Below are 18,354 nucleotides of genomic sequence, written 5' to 3' on the forward strand. Positions count from 1 at the left end.
CTTTGATGACTTCCATCCCGCCACACTAGAGGAGCACAATGCCCAAGACACTGCAACTTTGATTAATTCCATCAGACCACCCAGAGGAGCAAAATGCCCAAGACACTGCAACTTTGATCACTTCCATCCCGCCACCCTGGAGGAGCACAATGTGACAGGCACGGCAAACTTTGAGCACTTCCATCAGACCACCCCAGAGGAGCACAATGCCCACGACACTTTAAGTTTGATCACTTCCAACCCACCACCCTAGAGGAGTACAATGCCCCAGGCACTGCAAACTTTGATCACTTCCATCAGACCATCCTAGAGGAGCACAATGCCCAAGACACTGTAACTTTGATCACTTCCATCACATAACCGTAGAGGAGCACAGTGCCCCAGCCACTTCAAAGATTATTTACTTCCATCCTGCCATCCTAGAGGAGCACAATGCCCCAGCCACTACAAACGTTGCTCACTTCCATCCTACCACCCTAAAAGAGCACAATGCCCCAGCAACTGCAGCCTTTGATCACTTCCATCAGACCACCATTGAGGGACACAATGTCTAAGACACCACAACTTTGATCACTTCCATCCCGCCACCCTAGAGGAGCACAATGCCACAGGCACTGCAAACTTTGATCACTTCCATCAGACCACCTTAGAGGAGCACAATGCCCAAGACACTGCAACTTTGATCACATTCATTCGGCCACCCTAGAGGAGCACAATGCCCCAGGCACTGCAAACTTTGATTATTTCCATCAGACCACCCCAGAGGAGCACAATGCCCAAGACAATACAACTTTGATGACTTCCATCTCGCCACCCTAGAGGAGCACAATGCCCAAGACACTGAAATTTTGATTACTTCCATCCCGCCACCATAGAGGAGTACAATGCCACAGGCACTGCAATGTTGATCACTTCCATCAGACCACCCCAGAGGAGCACAATGCCCAAGACACTGTAACTTTGATCACTTACATCACATAACCTTAGAGGAGCACAGTGCCCCAGCCACTGCAAAAGTTGCTCACTTCCATCCTGTCATCCTAGAGGAGCACAATGCACAAGACACTGCAACTTTGATGACTTCCATCAGACCACCCCAGCGGAGCACAATGCCCAAGACACTGCAACTTTGATCACTTGGATCCAGCCACCCTAGAGGAGCAAAATGCCCCAGGCACTGCAAACTTTATTCAGTTCCATCAGACCACCCTAGAGGAGCACAATGCCCCAGGCACTGCAAACTTTGATCACTTCCATCAGACCACCCCAAAGGAGCGCAATGCCCAAGACACTGCAACTTTGATCCCTTCCATCCCGCCACCCTAGGGGAACACAATGCCCCGGGCACTGTAAACTTTGATCACTTCCATCATGCCACCCTAGAGGAGCACAATGCCCAAGGCACTGCAACTTTGATGACTTCCATTCCGCCACCCTAGAGGAGCACAATGCCCAAGACACTGCAACTTTGATCACTTCCAACAGACCACCCCAGAGGAGCACAATGCCCAAGACACTGCAACTTTGATCACTTCTACCCCGTCACCCTAGAGGAGCACAATGCACCAGCCACTGAAACTTTGATCACTTCCATCCCACCACCCTAGAGGAGCACAATGCCCAAGACATTGCAACTTTGATCACATCCATCCCACCACCCTAGAGGAGCGCAATGCCACAGCCACTGCAACTTTGATTCCTTCGATCATACAACCCTAGAGGAGTACAAAGCCCAAGACACTGTAACTTTGATCACTTACATCACATAAAATTAGAGGAGCACAGTGCCCCAGCCACTGCAAAAGTTGCTCACTTCCATCCTGTCATCCTAGAGGAGCACAATGCACAAGACACTGCAACTTTGATGACTTCCATCACATTACCCTGGACGAGCATAATGCCCCAGCCACTGCAACTTTGCTCATTTCCATCACGCCATCTTAGAGGACCACAATGCCCAAGCCACTTCAACTTTGACCACTTCCATCACATTACCCCAGATGGGCACAATGCCCAAGACACTGCAAACGTTGCTCACTTCCATCCTACCACCCTAGAGGCACACAATGCCCCAGCCACTGTAAATGTTGCTCACTTCCATCCTACCACCCAAGAGGAGCACAATGCCCCAGCCACTGCAAACATTGCTCACTTCCATCCTGCCACCCTAGAGGAGCAGAATGCACCAGCCACTGCAACTTTGATCATTTCCATCCGGCACCCTAGAGGAGCACAATGCACAAGACACCACAACTTTGATCACTTCCATCCCATCACCCTAGAGGAGCACAATGCCCCTGGCACTGCAAACTTTGATAACTTCCATCAGACCACCCTATAGGAGCACAATGCCCAAGACACTGCAACTTTGATCACTTCGATCAAGCCACCCTAGAGGAGCACAATGCCCCAGGCACTGAAACTTTCATCAGTTCCATCAGACCACCGTAGAGGAGCACAATGCCCAAGGCACTGCATCTTTGATGACTTCCATCCCGCCACCCTATAGGAGCACAATGCCAAAGACACTGAAATTTGGTTCACTTTCATCTCGCCACCCCAGAGGAGCTCAATGCCCCAACCACTTCAAAGGTTGCTCACTTCCATCCTGCCATCCTAGAGGAGCACAATGCTCCAGCCACTGCAAACTTTGTTGCTCACTTCCATCCTATCACCGTAGAGGAGCACAATGCCCCAGCCACTGCAAATGTTGCTCACTTCCATCCCACAACCCTAGAGGAGCACAATGCCCCAGCCACTGTAACTTTGATCACTTCCATCACATAGCCGTAGAGTAGCACAGTGCCCCAACCACTTCAAAGGTTGCTCACTTCCATCCTGCCATCCTAGAGGAGCCACTGCAAATGTTGCTCACTTCCATCTTACCACCCTAGAAGAGCCGAATGCAACAGCAACTGCAGCCTTTGATCACTTCCATCAGACCACCATAGAGAGACAATGCCTGAGACACCACAACTTTGATCACTTCCATCCCACCACCCTGGAGGAGCACAATGCCACAGACACTGCACATTTTGATCACTTCCATCAGACCACCACAGAGGAGCACAATGCCCCAGCCACTGCAAACATTGCTCACTTCCATCCCGCCACCTTAGAGGAGCACAATGCCTCAGTCACCAAACTTTTAGCATTTCCATCCGGCACCCTAGAGGAGCAGAATGCCCCAGGCACTGCAGACTTTGATCACTTCCATCAGACCACCATAGAGGGACACAATGCCTAAAATACTACAACTTTGATCACTCCATCCCACCACCCTGGGGGAGCACAATGCCACAGACACTGCACACTTTGATCACTTCCATCAGACCACCACAGAGGAGAACAATGCCCAAGACACTGCAACATTGATCACTTCCATCCCTCCACCCTAGAGGAGCACAATGCCCCAGGCAATGCAAGGTTTGATCACTTCTATCAGACCAACCTAGAGGAGCACAATGCCCAAGACACTGCAACTTTGATCACTTTCATCCGACCACCCCAGAGTAGCACAATGCCCCAGGCACTGCAAACTTTGATCACTTCCATCAGACCACCCTAGAGGAGCACAATGCCCAAGGCACTGTAAATTTGATGACTTCCATCCCGCCACCCTAGAGGAGCACAATGCCCAAGACACTGCATCTTTGATCACTTCCATCAGACCACCCCAGAGGAGCACAATGCCCAAGACACTGCAACTTTGATCACTTCCATCCAGTCACCCTAGAGGAGCACAATGCCACAGGCACGGCAAACTTTGAGCACTTCCATCAGACCACCCCAGAGGAGCACAATGCCCACGACACTTTAAATTTGATCACTTCCAACCCGCCACCCTAGAGGAGCACAATGCCCCAGGCACTGCAAACTTTGATCAATTCCATCAGACCATCCTAGAGGACCACAATGCCCAAGACACTGCAACTTTGATCACCTTCATTGGGCCACCCTAGAGGAGCACAATGCCCCAGGCACTGCAAACTTTGATTATTTCCATCAGACCACCCCAAAGGAGAGCAATGCCCAAGACACTGCAACTTTGATCACTTCCATCCCGCCACCCTAGATGGACACAATGCCCCAGGCACTGTATACTTTGATCACTTTCTTCATGCCACCCTAGAGGAGCACAATGCCCAAGGCACTGCAACTTTGATGACTTCCATCCCGCCACCCTAGAGGAGCACAATGCCCAAGACACTGCAACTTTGATCATTTCCATCAGACCACCATAGAGGAGCACAATGCCCAAGACACTGCAACTTTGATCACTTCTACCCCGCCACCCTAGAGGAGCACAATGCACCAGACACTGCAAACTTGGATCACTTCCATCAACCACCCCAGAGGAGCACAATGCACAAGACACTGCAACTTTGATCACTTCCATCCCGCCACTCTAGAGGAGCACAATGCCCCAGGCACTGCAAACTTTGATCACTTCGATCAAACCACTCTAGAGGAGCACAATGCCCAAGGCACTGCAACTTTGATGACTTCCATCCCGCCACCCTAGAGGAGCACAATGCCCAAGACACTGGAATTTTGATCACTTCCATCCCGCCACCATAGAGGAGCACAATGGCACAGGCACTGCAACATCGATCACTTCGATCAGACCACCCCAGAGGAGCACAATGCCCAAGACACTGCAACTTTGATCACTTCCATCCCGCCACACTAGAGGAGCACAATGCCACAGGCACGGCAAACTTTGAGCACTTCCATCAAACCACCCCAGAGGAGCACAATGGCCAAGGCACTTTAAATTTGGTCACTTCCAACCCGCCACCCTAGAGGAGCACAATGCCACAGGCACTGCAAACTTTGATCACTTCCATCAGACCATCCTAGAGGAGCACAATGCCCAAGACATTGTAACTTTGATCACTTCCATCACATAACCGTGGAGGAGCACAGTGCCCCACCCACTTCAAAGGTTACTTACTTCCATCCTGCTATCCTAGAGGAGCACAATGCCCCAGCCACTGCAAAGGTTGCTCACTTCCATCCTACCACCCTAGAAGAGCACAATGCCCCAGCAACTTCAGCATTTGATCACTTCCATCAGACCGCCATAGAGGGACACAATGCCTAACACACCACAACTTTGTTCACTTCCATCCCGCTACCCTAGAGGATCACAATGCCCCAGGCATTGCAAACTTTGATCACTTCCATCAGACCACCTTACAGGAGCACAATGCCCAAGACACTGCAACTTTGATCACTTCCATCCCGCCACTCTAGAGGAACACAATGCCCCAGGCACTGTAAACTTTGATCACTTCCATCCCACCACCCCAAAGGAGCGCAATGCCCAAGACACTGCAACTTTGATCACTTCCATCCCGCCACTCTAGAGGAACACAATGCCCCAGGCACTGTAAACTTTGATCACTTCCATCATGCCACCCTAGAGGAGCACAATGCCCAAGGCACTGCAACTTTGATGACTTCCATCCCGCCACCCTAGAGGAGCACAATGCCCAAGACACTGCAACTTTAATCACTTCCATCAGACCACCCCAGAAAAGCACAGAGCCCAAGACACTGCAACTTTGATCACTTCTACCCCGCCACTCTAGAGGAGCACAATGCACCAGGCACTGCAAACTTGGATCACTTCCATCAGACCACCCCAGAGGAGCACAATGCCCAAGACACTGCAACTTTGATCACTTCCATCCCGCCTCTCTAGAGGAGCACAATGCCCCAGGCACTACAAACTTTGATCACTTCGATCAAACCACCCTAGAGGAGCACATTGCCCAAGACATTGTAACTTTGATCACTTCCATCACATAACCGTGGAGGAGCACAGTGTCCCAGCCACTTCAAAGGTTACTTACGTCAATCCTGCCATCCTAGAGGAGCACAATGCCCCAGCCACTGCAACTTTGATGACTTCCATCCCGCCACCCCAGAGGAGCACAATGCCCAAGACACTGCAACTTTGATCACTTCCATCAGACCACCCCAGAAAAGCACAGTGCCCAAGACACTGCAACTTTGATCACTTCTATCCCGCCACTCTAGAGGAGCTCAATGCCCCAGGCACTGTAACTTTGATCACTTCCATCACATAGCCGTAGAGGAGCACAATGCCCCAGCCACTGCAAACATTGCTCACTTCCATCCCGCCACCCTAGAGGAGCACAATGCCCCAGTCACCAAACTTTCATCATTTTCATCCGGCACCCTAGAGCAGCACAATGCCCCAGGCACTGTAACTTTGATCACTTCTATCACATAGCCATAGAGGAGCACAGTGCCCCAACCACTGCAAACGTTGCTCACTTCCATTAGACCACCATAGAGGGACACAATGCCTAAGACACCACAACGTTGATCACTTTCATCCCACCACCCTGGAGGAGCACAATGCCCTAGGCACTGCAGACTTTGATCACTTCCATCAGACCACCACAGAGGGACACAATGCCTAAGACACCACAACTTTGATCACTGTCATCCCACCACCCTGGGGGAGTACAATGCCACAGACACAGCACACTTTGATCACTTCCATCAGACCACCACAGAGGAGAACAATGCCAAAGAAACTGCAACATCTATCACTTCAATCCCTACACCCAAGAGGATCACAATGCCCCAGGCACTGCAAGGTTTGATCAGTTCCATCAGACAACCTTAGAGGAGCACAATGCCCAAGGCACTGTAACTTTGATGACTTCCATCCCGCCGCCCTAGAGGAGCACAATGCCCAAGACACTGCATCTTTGATCAATTCCAACAGACCACCCCAGAGGAGCACAATGCCCAAGACACTGCAACTTTGATCACTTCCATCCAGTCACCCTAGAGGAGCACAATGCCACAGGCACGGCAAACTTTGAGCACTTCCATCAGACCACCCCAGAGGAGCACAATGCCCAAGAGACTTTAAATGTGATCACTTCCAACCCACCACCCTAGAGGAGCACAATGCCCCAGGCACTGCAAAAATTGATCACTTCCATCAGACCATCCTAGAGGAGCACAATGCCCAAGACACTGTAACTTTGATCACGTCCATCACATAACCATAGAGGAGCACAGTGCCCCAGCCACTTCAAAGGTTACTTACTTCCATCCTGCCATCCTAGAGGAGCACAATGCCTCAGCCACTGCAAACGTTGCTCACTTCCATCCTACCACCCTAGAAGAGCACAATGCAACAGCAACTGCAGCCTTTGATCACTTCCATCAGACCCCCATAGAGGGACAAAATGCCTGAGACACCACAACTTTGATCACTTCCATCCCGCCACCCTAGAGGAGCACAATGCCACAGGCACTGCAAACTTTGATCACTTCCATCAGACCACCTTAGAGGAGCACAATGCCCAAGACACTGCAACTTTGATCACTTTCATTGGGCCACCCTAGAGGAGCACAATGCCCCAGCCACTGCAAACTTTGATTACTTCCATCAGACCACCCCAAAGGAGCGCAATGCCCAAGACACTGCAACTTTGATCACTTCCATCCCGTCACCCTAGACGAACACAATGCCCCAGGCACTGTAAACTTTGATCACTTTCTTCATGCCACCCTAGAGGAGCACAATGCCCAAGGCACTGCAACTTTGATGACTTCCATCCCGCCACCCTAGAGGAGCACAATGCCCAAGACACTGCAACTTTGATCACTTCTACCCCGCCACCCTAGAGGAGCACAATGCACCAGACACTGCAAACTCGGATCACTTACATCATGCCACCCTAGAGGAGCACAATGCCCAAGGCACTGCAACTTTAATGACTTCCATCCCACCACCCTAGAGGAGCACAATGCCCAAGACACTGCAACTTTGATCACTTCCATCAGACCACCCCAGAAAAGCACAGTACCCAAGACACTGCAACTTTGATCACTTCTACCCCGCCACTCTAGAGGAGCACAATGCACCAGGCACTGCAAACTTGGATCACTTCCATCAGACCACCCCAGAGAAGCACAATGCCCAAGACACTGCAACTTTGATCACTTCCATCCCGCCACTCTAGAGGAGCACAATGCCTCAGGCACTGCAAACTTTGATCACTTCGATCAAACCACCCTAGAGGAGCACATTGCCCAAGACATTGTAACTTTGATCACTTCCATCACATAACTGTGGAGGAGCAGAGTGCCCCAGCCACTTCAAAGGTTACTTACTTCAATCCAGCCAACCTAGAGGAGCACAATGCCCAAGACACTGACATTTTGATCACTTCCATCCTGCCACCATAGAGGGGCACAATGCCACAGGCACTGCAAACTTTGATCACTTCGATCATACCACCCTAGAGGAGCACAATGCCCAAGACCCTGCAACTTTGATGACTTCCATCCCACCACCCTAGAGGAGCACAATGCCCAAGACACTGACATTTTGATCACTTCCATCCCGCCACCATAGAGGGGCACAATGCCACAGGCACTGCAAACTTTGATCACTTCCATCAGACCACCTTACAGGAGCACAATGCCCAAGACACTGCAACTTTGATCACTTTCATTCAGCCACCCTAGAGGAGCACAATGCCCCAGGCTCTGCAAACTTTGCTCACTTCCATCATGCCACCCTAGAGGAGCGCAATGCCCCAGCCACTGCAACTTTGATGACTTCCATCCCGCCACCCTAGAGGAGCACAATGCCCAAGACACTGCAACTTTGATCACTTCCATCAGACCACCCCAGAGGAGCACAATGCCCAAGACACTGCAACTTTGATCACTTCTACCCCGCCACCCTAGAGGAGCACAATGCACCAGGCACTGCAAACTTTGATCACTTCGATCAAACCACCCTAGAGGAGCACATTGCCCAAGACATTGTAACTTTGATCACTTCCATCACATAACTGTGGAGGAGCAGAGTGCCCCAGCCACTTCAAAGGTTACTTACTTCAATCCAGCCAACCTAGAGGAGCACAATGCCCAAGACACTGACATTTTGATCACTTCCATCCTGCCACCATAGAGGGGCACAATGCCACAGGCACTGCAAACTTTGATCACTTCGATCATACCACCCTAGAGGAGCACAATGCCCAAGGCACTGCAACTTTGATGACTTCCATCCCACCACCCTAGAGGAGCACAATGCCCAAGACACTGACATTTTGATCACTTCCATCCCGCCACCATAGAGGGGCACAATGCCACAGGCACTGCAAACTTTGATCACTTCCATCAGACCACCTTACAGGAGCACAATGCCCAAGACACTGCAACTTTGATCACTTTCATTCAGCCACCCTAGAGGAGCACAATGCCCCAGGCACTGCAAACTTTGATTACTTCCATCAGACCACCCCAATGGAGCGCAATGCCCAAGACACTGCAACTTTGACGACTTCCATCCCGCCACCCTAGAGGTGCACAATGCCCAAGACACTGCAACTTTGATCACTTGCATCAGACCACCCCAGAGGAGCACAATGCCCAAGACACTGCAACTTTGATCACTTCTACCCCGCCACCCTAGAGGAGCACAATGCACCAGGCACTGCAAACTTTGATCACTTCGATCAAACCACCCTAGAGGAGCACATTGCCCAAGACATTGTAACTTTGATCACTTCCATCACATAACTGTGGAGGAGCAGAGTGCCCCAGCCACTTCAAAGGTTACTTACTTCAATCCAGCCAACCTAGAGGAGCACAATGCCCAAGACACTGACATTTTGATCACTTCCATCCTGCCACCATAGAGGGGCACAATGCCACAGGCACTGCAAACTTTGATCACTTCGATCATACCACCCTAGAGGAGCACAATGCCCAAGGCACTGCAACTTTGATGACTTCCATCCCACCACCCTAGAGGAGCACAATGCCCAAGACACTGACATTTTGATCACTTCCATCCCGCCACCATAGAGGGGCACAATGCCACAGGCACTGCAAACTTTGATCATTTCCATCAGACCACCTTACAGGAGCACAATGCCCAAGACACTGCAACTTTGATCACTTTCATTCAGCCACCCTAGAGGAGCACAATGCCCAAGACATTGTAACTTTGATCACTTCCATCCCGCCACCCTAGAGGAACACAATGCCCCAGGCACTGTAAACTTTGCTCACTTCCATCATGCCACCCTAGAGGAGCACAATGCCCAAGGCACTGCAACTTTGATGACTTCCATCCCGCCACCCTAGAGGAGCACAATGCCCAACACACTGCAACTTTGATCACTTCCATCAGACCACCCCAGAGGAGCACAATGCCCAAGACACTGCAACTTTGATCACTTCTACCCCGCCACCCTAGAGGAGCACAATGCACCAGGCACTGCAAACTTGGATCACTTCCATCCCGCCACCCTAGAGGAACACAATGCCCCAGGCACTGTAAACTTTGCTCACTTCCATCATGCCACCCTAGAGGAGCACAATGCCCAAGGCACTGCAACTTTGATGACTTCCATCCCGCCACCCTAGAGGAGCACAATGCCCAAGACACTGCAACTTTGATCACTTCCATCAGACCACCCCAGAGGAGCACAATGCCCAAGACACTGCAACTTTGATCACTTCTACCCCGCCACCCTAGAGGAGCACAATGCACCAGGCACTGCAAACTTGGATCACTTCCATCAGACCACCCCAGAGGAGCACAATGCCCAAGACACTGCAACTTTCATCACTTCCATCCCGCCACTCTAGAGGAGTACAATGCCCCAGGCACTGCAAACTTTGACCACCTCGATTTACCCACCCTAGAGGAGCACAATGTCCAAGGCACTGCAACTTTGATGACTTCCATCCCGCCACCCTAGAGGAGCACAATGCCCAAGACACTGACATTTTGATCACTTCCATCCCGCCACCATAGACGAGCACAAGGCCAAGACACTGCAACTTTGATCACTTCCATCCCTCCACCCTAGCGGAGCACAATGCCACAGGCACAACAAACTTTGAGCACTTCCATCAGACCACCCCAGAGGAGCACAAGGCCCAAGACACTTTAAATTTGATCACTTCCAACCCGCCACCCTAGAGGAGCACAATGCCCCAGGCACTGCAAACTTTTATCACTTCCATCAGACCATCCTAGAGGAGCACATTGCCCAAGACATTGTAACTTTGATCACTTCCATCACATAACCGTGGAGGAGCACAGTGCCCCAGCCACTTCAAAGGTTACTTACTTCCATCCTGCTATCCTAGAGGAGCACAATGCCCCAGCCACTGCAAACGTTGCTGACTTCCATCCTACCACCCTAGAAGAGCACAATGCCCCAGCAACTTCAGCATTTGATCACTTCCATCAGACCACCATAGAGGGACACAATGCCTAACACACCACAACTTTGTTCACTTCCATCCCGCCACCATAGAGGAGCACAATGCCACAGGCACTGCAAACTTTGATCACTTCCATCCCACCACCCCAAAGGAGCGCAATGCCCAAGACACTGCAACTTTGATCACTTCCATCCCGCCACTCCAGAGGAACACAATGCCCCAGGCACTGTAAACTTTGATCACTTCCATCATGCCACCCTAGAGGAGCACAATGCCCAAGGCACTGCAACTTTAATGACTTCCATCCCACCACCCTAGAGGAGCACAATGCCCAAGACACTGCAACTTTGATCACTTCCATCAGACCACTCCAGAAAAGCACAGTACCCAAGACACTGCAACTTTGATCCCTTCTACCCCGCCACTCTAGAGGAGCACAATGCACCAGGCACTGCAAACTTGGATCACTTCCATCAGACCACCCCAGAGAAGCACAATGCCCAAGACACTGCAACTTTGATCACTTCCATCCCGCCACTCTAGAGGAGCACAATGCCCCAGGCACTGCAAACTTTGATCACTTCGATCAAACCACCCTAGAGGAGCACATTGCCCAAGACATTGTAACTTTGATCACTTCCATCACATAACTGTGGAGGAGCAGAGTGCCCCAGCCACTTCAAAGGTTACTTACTTCAATCCAGCCAACCTAGAGGAGCACAATGCCCAAGACACTGACATTTTGATCACTTCCATCCTGCCACCATAGAGGGGCACAATGCCACAGGCACTGCAAACTTTGATCACTTCGATCATACCACCCTAGAGGAGCACAATGCCCAAGGCACTGCAACTTTGATGACTTCCATCCCACCACCCTAGAGGAGCACAATGCCCAAGACACTGACATTTTGATCACTTCCATCCCGCCACCATAGAGGGGCACAATGCCACAGGCACTGCAAACTTTGATCACTTCCATCAGACCACCTTACAGGAGCACAATGCCCAAGACACGGCAACTTTGATCACTTTCATTCAGCCACCCTAGAGGAGCACAATGCCCCAGGCACTGCAAACTTTGATTACTTCCTTCAGACCACCCCAATGGAGCGCAATGCCCAAGACACTGCAACTTTGATCACTTCCATCCCGCCACCCTAGAGGAACACAATGCCCCAGGCACTGTAAACTTTGCTCACTTCCATCATGCCACCCTAGAGGAGCACAATGCCCAAGGCACTGCAACTTTGATGACTTCCATCCCGCCACCCTAGAGGAGCACAATGCCCAAGACACTGCAACTTTGATCACTTCCATCAGACCACCCCAGAGGAGCACAATGCCCAAGATACTGCAACTTTGATCACTTCCATCCCGCCACCCTAGAGGAGCACAATGCACCAGGCACTGCAAACTTGGATCACTTCCATCAAACCACCCCAGAGGAGCACAATGCCCAAGACACTGCAACTTTCATCACTTCCATCCCGCCACTCTAGAGGAGCACAATGCCCCAGGCACTGCAAACGTTGACCACCTCGATCAACCCACCCTTGAGGAGCACAATGTCCAAGGCACTGCAACTTTGATGACTTCCATCCCGCCACCCTAGAGGAGCACAATGCCCAAGACACTGACATTTTGATCACTTCCATCCCGCCACCATAGAGGAGCACAATGCCCAAGGCACTGCAACTTTGATCACTTGCATCAGACCCGACCAGGGGAATACAGGTTTCCTACTCTTCCCAAGCTGAACACTGCCATTCATCCTCTTACTGACCTGTTGGCACACACCAGTCCATGCACCACCATTCATCTCCCCCCAGTTACAGCAGTTAGGCCAGTCCTCCCTGCCTTGTTCGCCCCCCCACATCTCCATGGCTCTCTTAATCCAGGATATAGATACCAACTAACCAATACCACTAACAATTTCCTTCTCTGCATACACCTCTCAAACTCCAAACCAAACACAACCACAAACCTCCAGCACAACAAACCGCACGAACTTCACTACACTGCAACAACAAAACAATAAACACATAGACTCGCACATCAGCCCACGACGACTACCGGCCGCATACACCCCAGGCCCAGCCGACGGAACCACCGGGCTGAGGCTGCCAACAGCACATCACTGCAATCTTGCACTTTTCCAGCCTCCAGCCACTAACCCACCTCTCCCTCCCTCTTTCAGAGCCACCAGAGCGCCAGGGGACCACTTCGGTGGTGATAGTGCGCGGTACAAATGTCCTTTAACATTAACATTAACATTAACATGAACATGTGCCTTGTTGGGGGAAGGTTGAAAGGTTGATGAGTGGATCTCTTCTAACTTGCCGGTTTCAGTGGCCCAAGACTATACTCCTCTCAATCAGCCCAAGCGGCTACTGCAGTGTCCCGTAATGCTCCCACCCACCATTCATCCCATCATCCACCCGCCCATAAGCACCCCATCGACCGGGCTGCTTAGAAGCCCTGCCTCCCGCTTCCAAGACTCACCTGAGCAGCATCTCTCATCTGCGTGCCAGTAGAGCCCGTCTGGGCAGCACATGGAGGTCATGCGACATGTATCCGGGAGGCACACGCTAAAATTACCCGTGGCACACAAGCAGCCAATGCCAGCGAGACAGTCGCCATCGCACGCGTCGCAGGCTGGGAGATTGCTTGGATGCCCTTTAAAAAAAAAACAACAGCATGTGTCCTCAATCTGAAACACTTGTGATTCTTGCACCCGAGATTCGCGCCACTTTAGAATAACAGAGAAGTACCACAAATCTCTTCCAGACCCAATGGATCGACTCCCATCCTCTCTCGCTCTCAACCATCGCTCTCCCTCCAATCTCCCTCCTTCCATGTCTAACTCTCAATCTCGCTCCCTCTTCCGTATGGAGTGAACATTCCATTTTAAAAGAAACAAAAAAAAAGCCTGATTTAGAAAGACCGCTCTGAGACCGCTCAGAGATCTTTCTAGATCAAACTGCCCCGCCCCTGCTGCACATGAGAGCGCAGGGGCTGACAGAGGCGGCGGCCAGGAGAGAGAGGCTGCAGGAGCGTGGTAAGCGTGTTTTCTGCGCTGTTCGCCGTTGCGTGTGTGCGTGCGGGAGAGGAGGGGGAACGTTTGTGGTGCGGAAGGGCTGGGGATTGAAAATGTCATATTTCAGTATTTTTAAAGGCTACACGAAATCAGCAGAAATAAATTCGTATTTTTTGTAATCTCTCTCTCCATCTCTGTCTCTCAATCTCTCTCACTCCCAATCTGTGTCTGTCTCCCGCTCCATCTCTCTACATCTCCCTCTGCATTTATCCCTTTCTATCTCCCCTCCTCCTCTCTCTTCCTCCACCTTGCCCACTACTCTTTAGATCACAGTCATAACCACCTCACCCAAACCTTGAAACTAGCTGAATTGTTACTGGAGGGTGTGCCAGGCTTGAGAACGAAACATTGAGGAGAAATGCCTTTCTCTCTATTGAACCTTATTTTTGGAACGCGTTTCCCTTGTACTTCGAGCTACTCCCCTTTAAGTTACAAACCCGGCCATTCAAAGACCTCAGTGTTGATTGGAGCCTTGAACTCACATCCCATCCAGCCAATTATGCAGAATTACCTTTATTTATTTGCTGGCAGATGTCTATGGAACTACTTTAAGAAAACTCACTTTGAACCCAGTTAGTGAATAGGATTTAAGTCTCAGGAATAGATACATTAATTATTCGTGATGAACATGAGAGATTTGTCAGTAACAAACCAAAAGCCAATGTACCCTTGGTCTGGGGAATTATCACTGGCCCCTGACTTGTACACCCACTATCAAGGCTTTCTGCCAGGTGAATCCAAGTAAGCTTCAGTGGTCAGCCGTGGTTTGGGGAAGCTCGAAAGCGAGAGGCTACCCTGGAATTCCACCCAATGTAGGATGAGATGTACCCAGGATCTCCTCTTCCGTCATGCCATAGGGACTATCAGCCCACCGCACCAGACCACCATGGCCAGACCTGTAGACAGCCACATTGCCTTTAGCAAGAGCTCTATCAGAATCAGCCACTCACGTGCTTCGGTTTCTGTGCGTACTTCGCGCCATAGAAGATCATAAGCACACTTACCACCACAGAGCTGGGCACCTGCAGAGAATGGACAAAAAGCGGGCCACTGTTATTCAACTGGCTGTAGATTCTGAGCATGCATTATCCAACATTAGCAACCAAAATTAATAATATCGAAAAAGATTTGAACAAGAGCAAACTTAGAATCGCCTGGAACATCTGTGAATTTGCTGAGGCCCTCGTCACAAATCACTGGAGCAAATCTGAGTGCATTCTGTTTGCACATGAGCATCTCTGAAATATTGCAGGCATCTTCACATAGGCTGCAAGGTTGATGTTATATAATCCACCAAGTGATGTCTGAACCTGTCATTCCAAACCCTTGGTAGCCAACCTGAGACATTCCAGATGTTTTGGCGTGCAGCTTCCATGATCCTTAAAATCAGTGACTATGCTCCCTACGGCTGAAGGGAGTTGTAAGTCAAACCATCTAGAGCCCTGGCTGAGCTTCGTTTAAAGCGGCTGCTATCGACTGTATGAATTGAAATGGACAATGTTTATTGATTTTCTTACCTTAGATAATCATACTGTTTAAGATAATATTAGGATTGTAGATAAATCGTTACCCCCACCCTATCCCTCCCTTGCTTTCTTTATCCCCCCTTTTCTTCACTTCTTGTCTGTTGTGTATGTTTTTATGTCTCCCTCCCCCTTCCCTGTTTTATCCTTAAAAATAATTTGTATCCCTGTTCTAGGTTTAGCTTTAATACAATGTGATATTTTTCCACCTCAGCAACCCAAATCATCTAGTTTTGACTTGTATACAAATTGTTGCGATGCTATTATATCCTTCCATACTCTGTTGAACATGCATTGTTTGTGTATCCTTAATAAAACACGTTTAACACAAAGAAAGAGTCATTGGCTTTATGAGATGCTAGGGCTTATGTTAAATGATTTAGCGGGCTGCTGTGCAATGAAAACACTTTGTTGAACCATAGAACAAGGCCAACCTTGCCAAAGAATACATTCAACGGATAGAGAGAGCATAACCAATTTCTCTAGCGAATAAAGCGAACACTTCTAACACAGTAGGCCAACCCAACTGCACCAGAAAATATACCAAACTCTGAAAGCGAATGAGACCAACCGTGCCAAAGAATCTAATCAAGTGTGCCGTTCTAGAGAATAATCTTAACCATTTCTGATCATCTTTCCAAGTCTGCCAGAGAGCACGCCCTACTGTGCTAGAAGATGTATCAAATTGTACAATTGAATATTCCCTACTGTGCCAGAGAATAAGCAACACTGTGTCAGAGAGCTCCGCCTGTGCTAGAGAATATACCCAAATGTGCCAGAGAATAGGCAACACTGTGTCAGAGAGCTCCGCCTGTGCTAGAGAATATACCCAAATGTGCCAGAGAATAGGCAACACTGTGTCAGAGAGCTCCGCCTGTGCTAGAGAATATACCTAAATGTGCCAGAGAATAGGCAACACTGTGTCAGAGAGCTCCGCCTGTGCTAGAGAATATTCCCTACTGTGCCAGAGAATAGGCAAAACTGTGTCAGAGAGGTCCGCCTGTGCTAGAGAATATACCCAAATGTGCCAGAGAGTAGGCAACACTGTGTCAGAGAGGTCCGCCTGTGCTAGAGAATATACCCAAATGTGCCAGAGAATAGGCAAAACTGTGTCAGAGTGGTCCGCCTGTGCTAGAGAATATACCTAAATGTGCCAGAGAATAGGCAACACTGTGTCTGAGTGGTCCGCCTGTGCTAGAGAATATACCCAAATGTGCCAGAGAATAGGCAAAACTGTGTCAGAGAGGTCCGCCTGTGCTTGAGAATATACCCAAATGTGCCAGAGAGTAGGCAACACTGTGTCAGAGAGGTCCGCCTGTGCTAGAGAATATACCCAAATGTGCCAGAGAATAGGCAAAACTGTGTCAGAGTGGTCCGCCTGTGCTAGAGAATATACCTAAATGTGCCAGAGAATAGGCAACACTGTGTCAGAGTGGTCCGCCTGTGCTAGAGAATATACCCAAATGTGCCAGAGAATAGGCAAAACTGTGTCAGAGAGGTCCGCCTGTGCTAGAGAATATACCCAAATGTGCCAGAGAGTAGGCAACACTGTGTCAGAGAGGTCCGCCTGTGCTAGAGAATATACCCAAATGTGCCAGAGAATAGGCAAAACTGTGTCAGAGAGGTCCGCCTGTGCTAGAGAATATACCCAAATGTGCCAGAGAGTAGGCAACACTGTGTCAGAGAGGTCCGCCTGTGCTAGAGAATATACCCAAATGTGCCAGAGAATACGCCCAAATGTGATAGCGAATACACCAAACTGTGTAAAGGAATATATTCCGCTATGCCAGGTACTATATGCAAATGAGCCAATGAATAAGTGGCACAGTGCCAGGAATTATACACCCATCTTGGCCAGAGAACAAATCCAGCTGTGCCAGAGAATGTACCCACAGCTGTCCCAATAATTGGCAGAATGTTTTGCTGAACTGCACCAGAGACGATGCCTTTTGTATTATCTTGTATTATGACAATTTTTCCAAAGAATATATGAAACATTACAACTCATAATATACCCATATATATTTTGTTACAAGCCCTTTATATTGCACCAAATTACTACTGTAGTGATCTCAGAGTCTGGCGTATGATATGACATGATAGGTTATTTATAACATACTTAATACCCAGAGATTTCTAAGCGCGGACCCGGGGATCGAACCTGCGGTGAGCACGTTGCCATTGAGCTATCCTCCCGAGGTGCAGCACCACCTTGATATATGTGTACGGTTGAAGAGAATCAGTCTAGTTGCCTCGTGGAAAGCAAGCTCTAAATTAGCTTAAATTAGTGTCATGAGGCTTGGCAGTGGGCACTACCAAGCCACACGTGTATATTTTGTTTTGGGCACGGGGTAGTGCAGGGCTCAAGTCGAGGCGACATGCGGGTGGTCGGAGTCTCCCCACTTTTTTCCACAGTCCTCCCACTTTTTTCAGAGGGCACCCTGATATTCTAATTTCTGGTGACGCCACATTCAA

At 49.7% G+C, this 18,354-nt stretch overlaps 1 protein-coding gene across 4 annotated transcripts in view; it reads right to left on the reverse strand.

Annotated features, from left to right (window-relative positions):
* LOC138503214 (pancreatic secretory granule membrane major glycoprotein GP2-like) overlaps positions 1-18,354 on the reverse strand; it is a 233,365-nt gene that overhangs the window by 199,752 nt on the left and 15,259 nt on the right. For all 4 annotated transcript variants that reach the window (XM_069622799.1, XM_069622802.1, XM_069622801.1 and 1 more), the window contains exons 2-3: positions 15,361-15,378; positions 13,762-13,935 (exon numbers count right to left, since the gene is read on the reverse strand). In XM_069622799.1, the coding sequence (XP_069478900.1) occupies positions 13,762-13,935; positions 15,361-15,378 (192 nt within the window). The remainder of the gene's footprint in view (positions 1-13,761; positions 13,936-15,360; positions 15,379-18,354) is intronic.

The sequence above is a fragment of the Ambystoma mexicanum genome, chromosome 11 (assembly GCF_040938575.1).
Source record: "Ambystoma mexicanum isolate Mex_15411 chromosome 11, UKY_AmexF1_1, whole genome shotgun sequence".
Lineage (NCBI taxonomy): Eukaryota > Metazoa > Chordata > Amphibia > Caudata > Ambystomatidae > Ambystoma > Ambystoma mexicanum.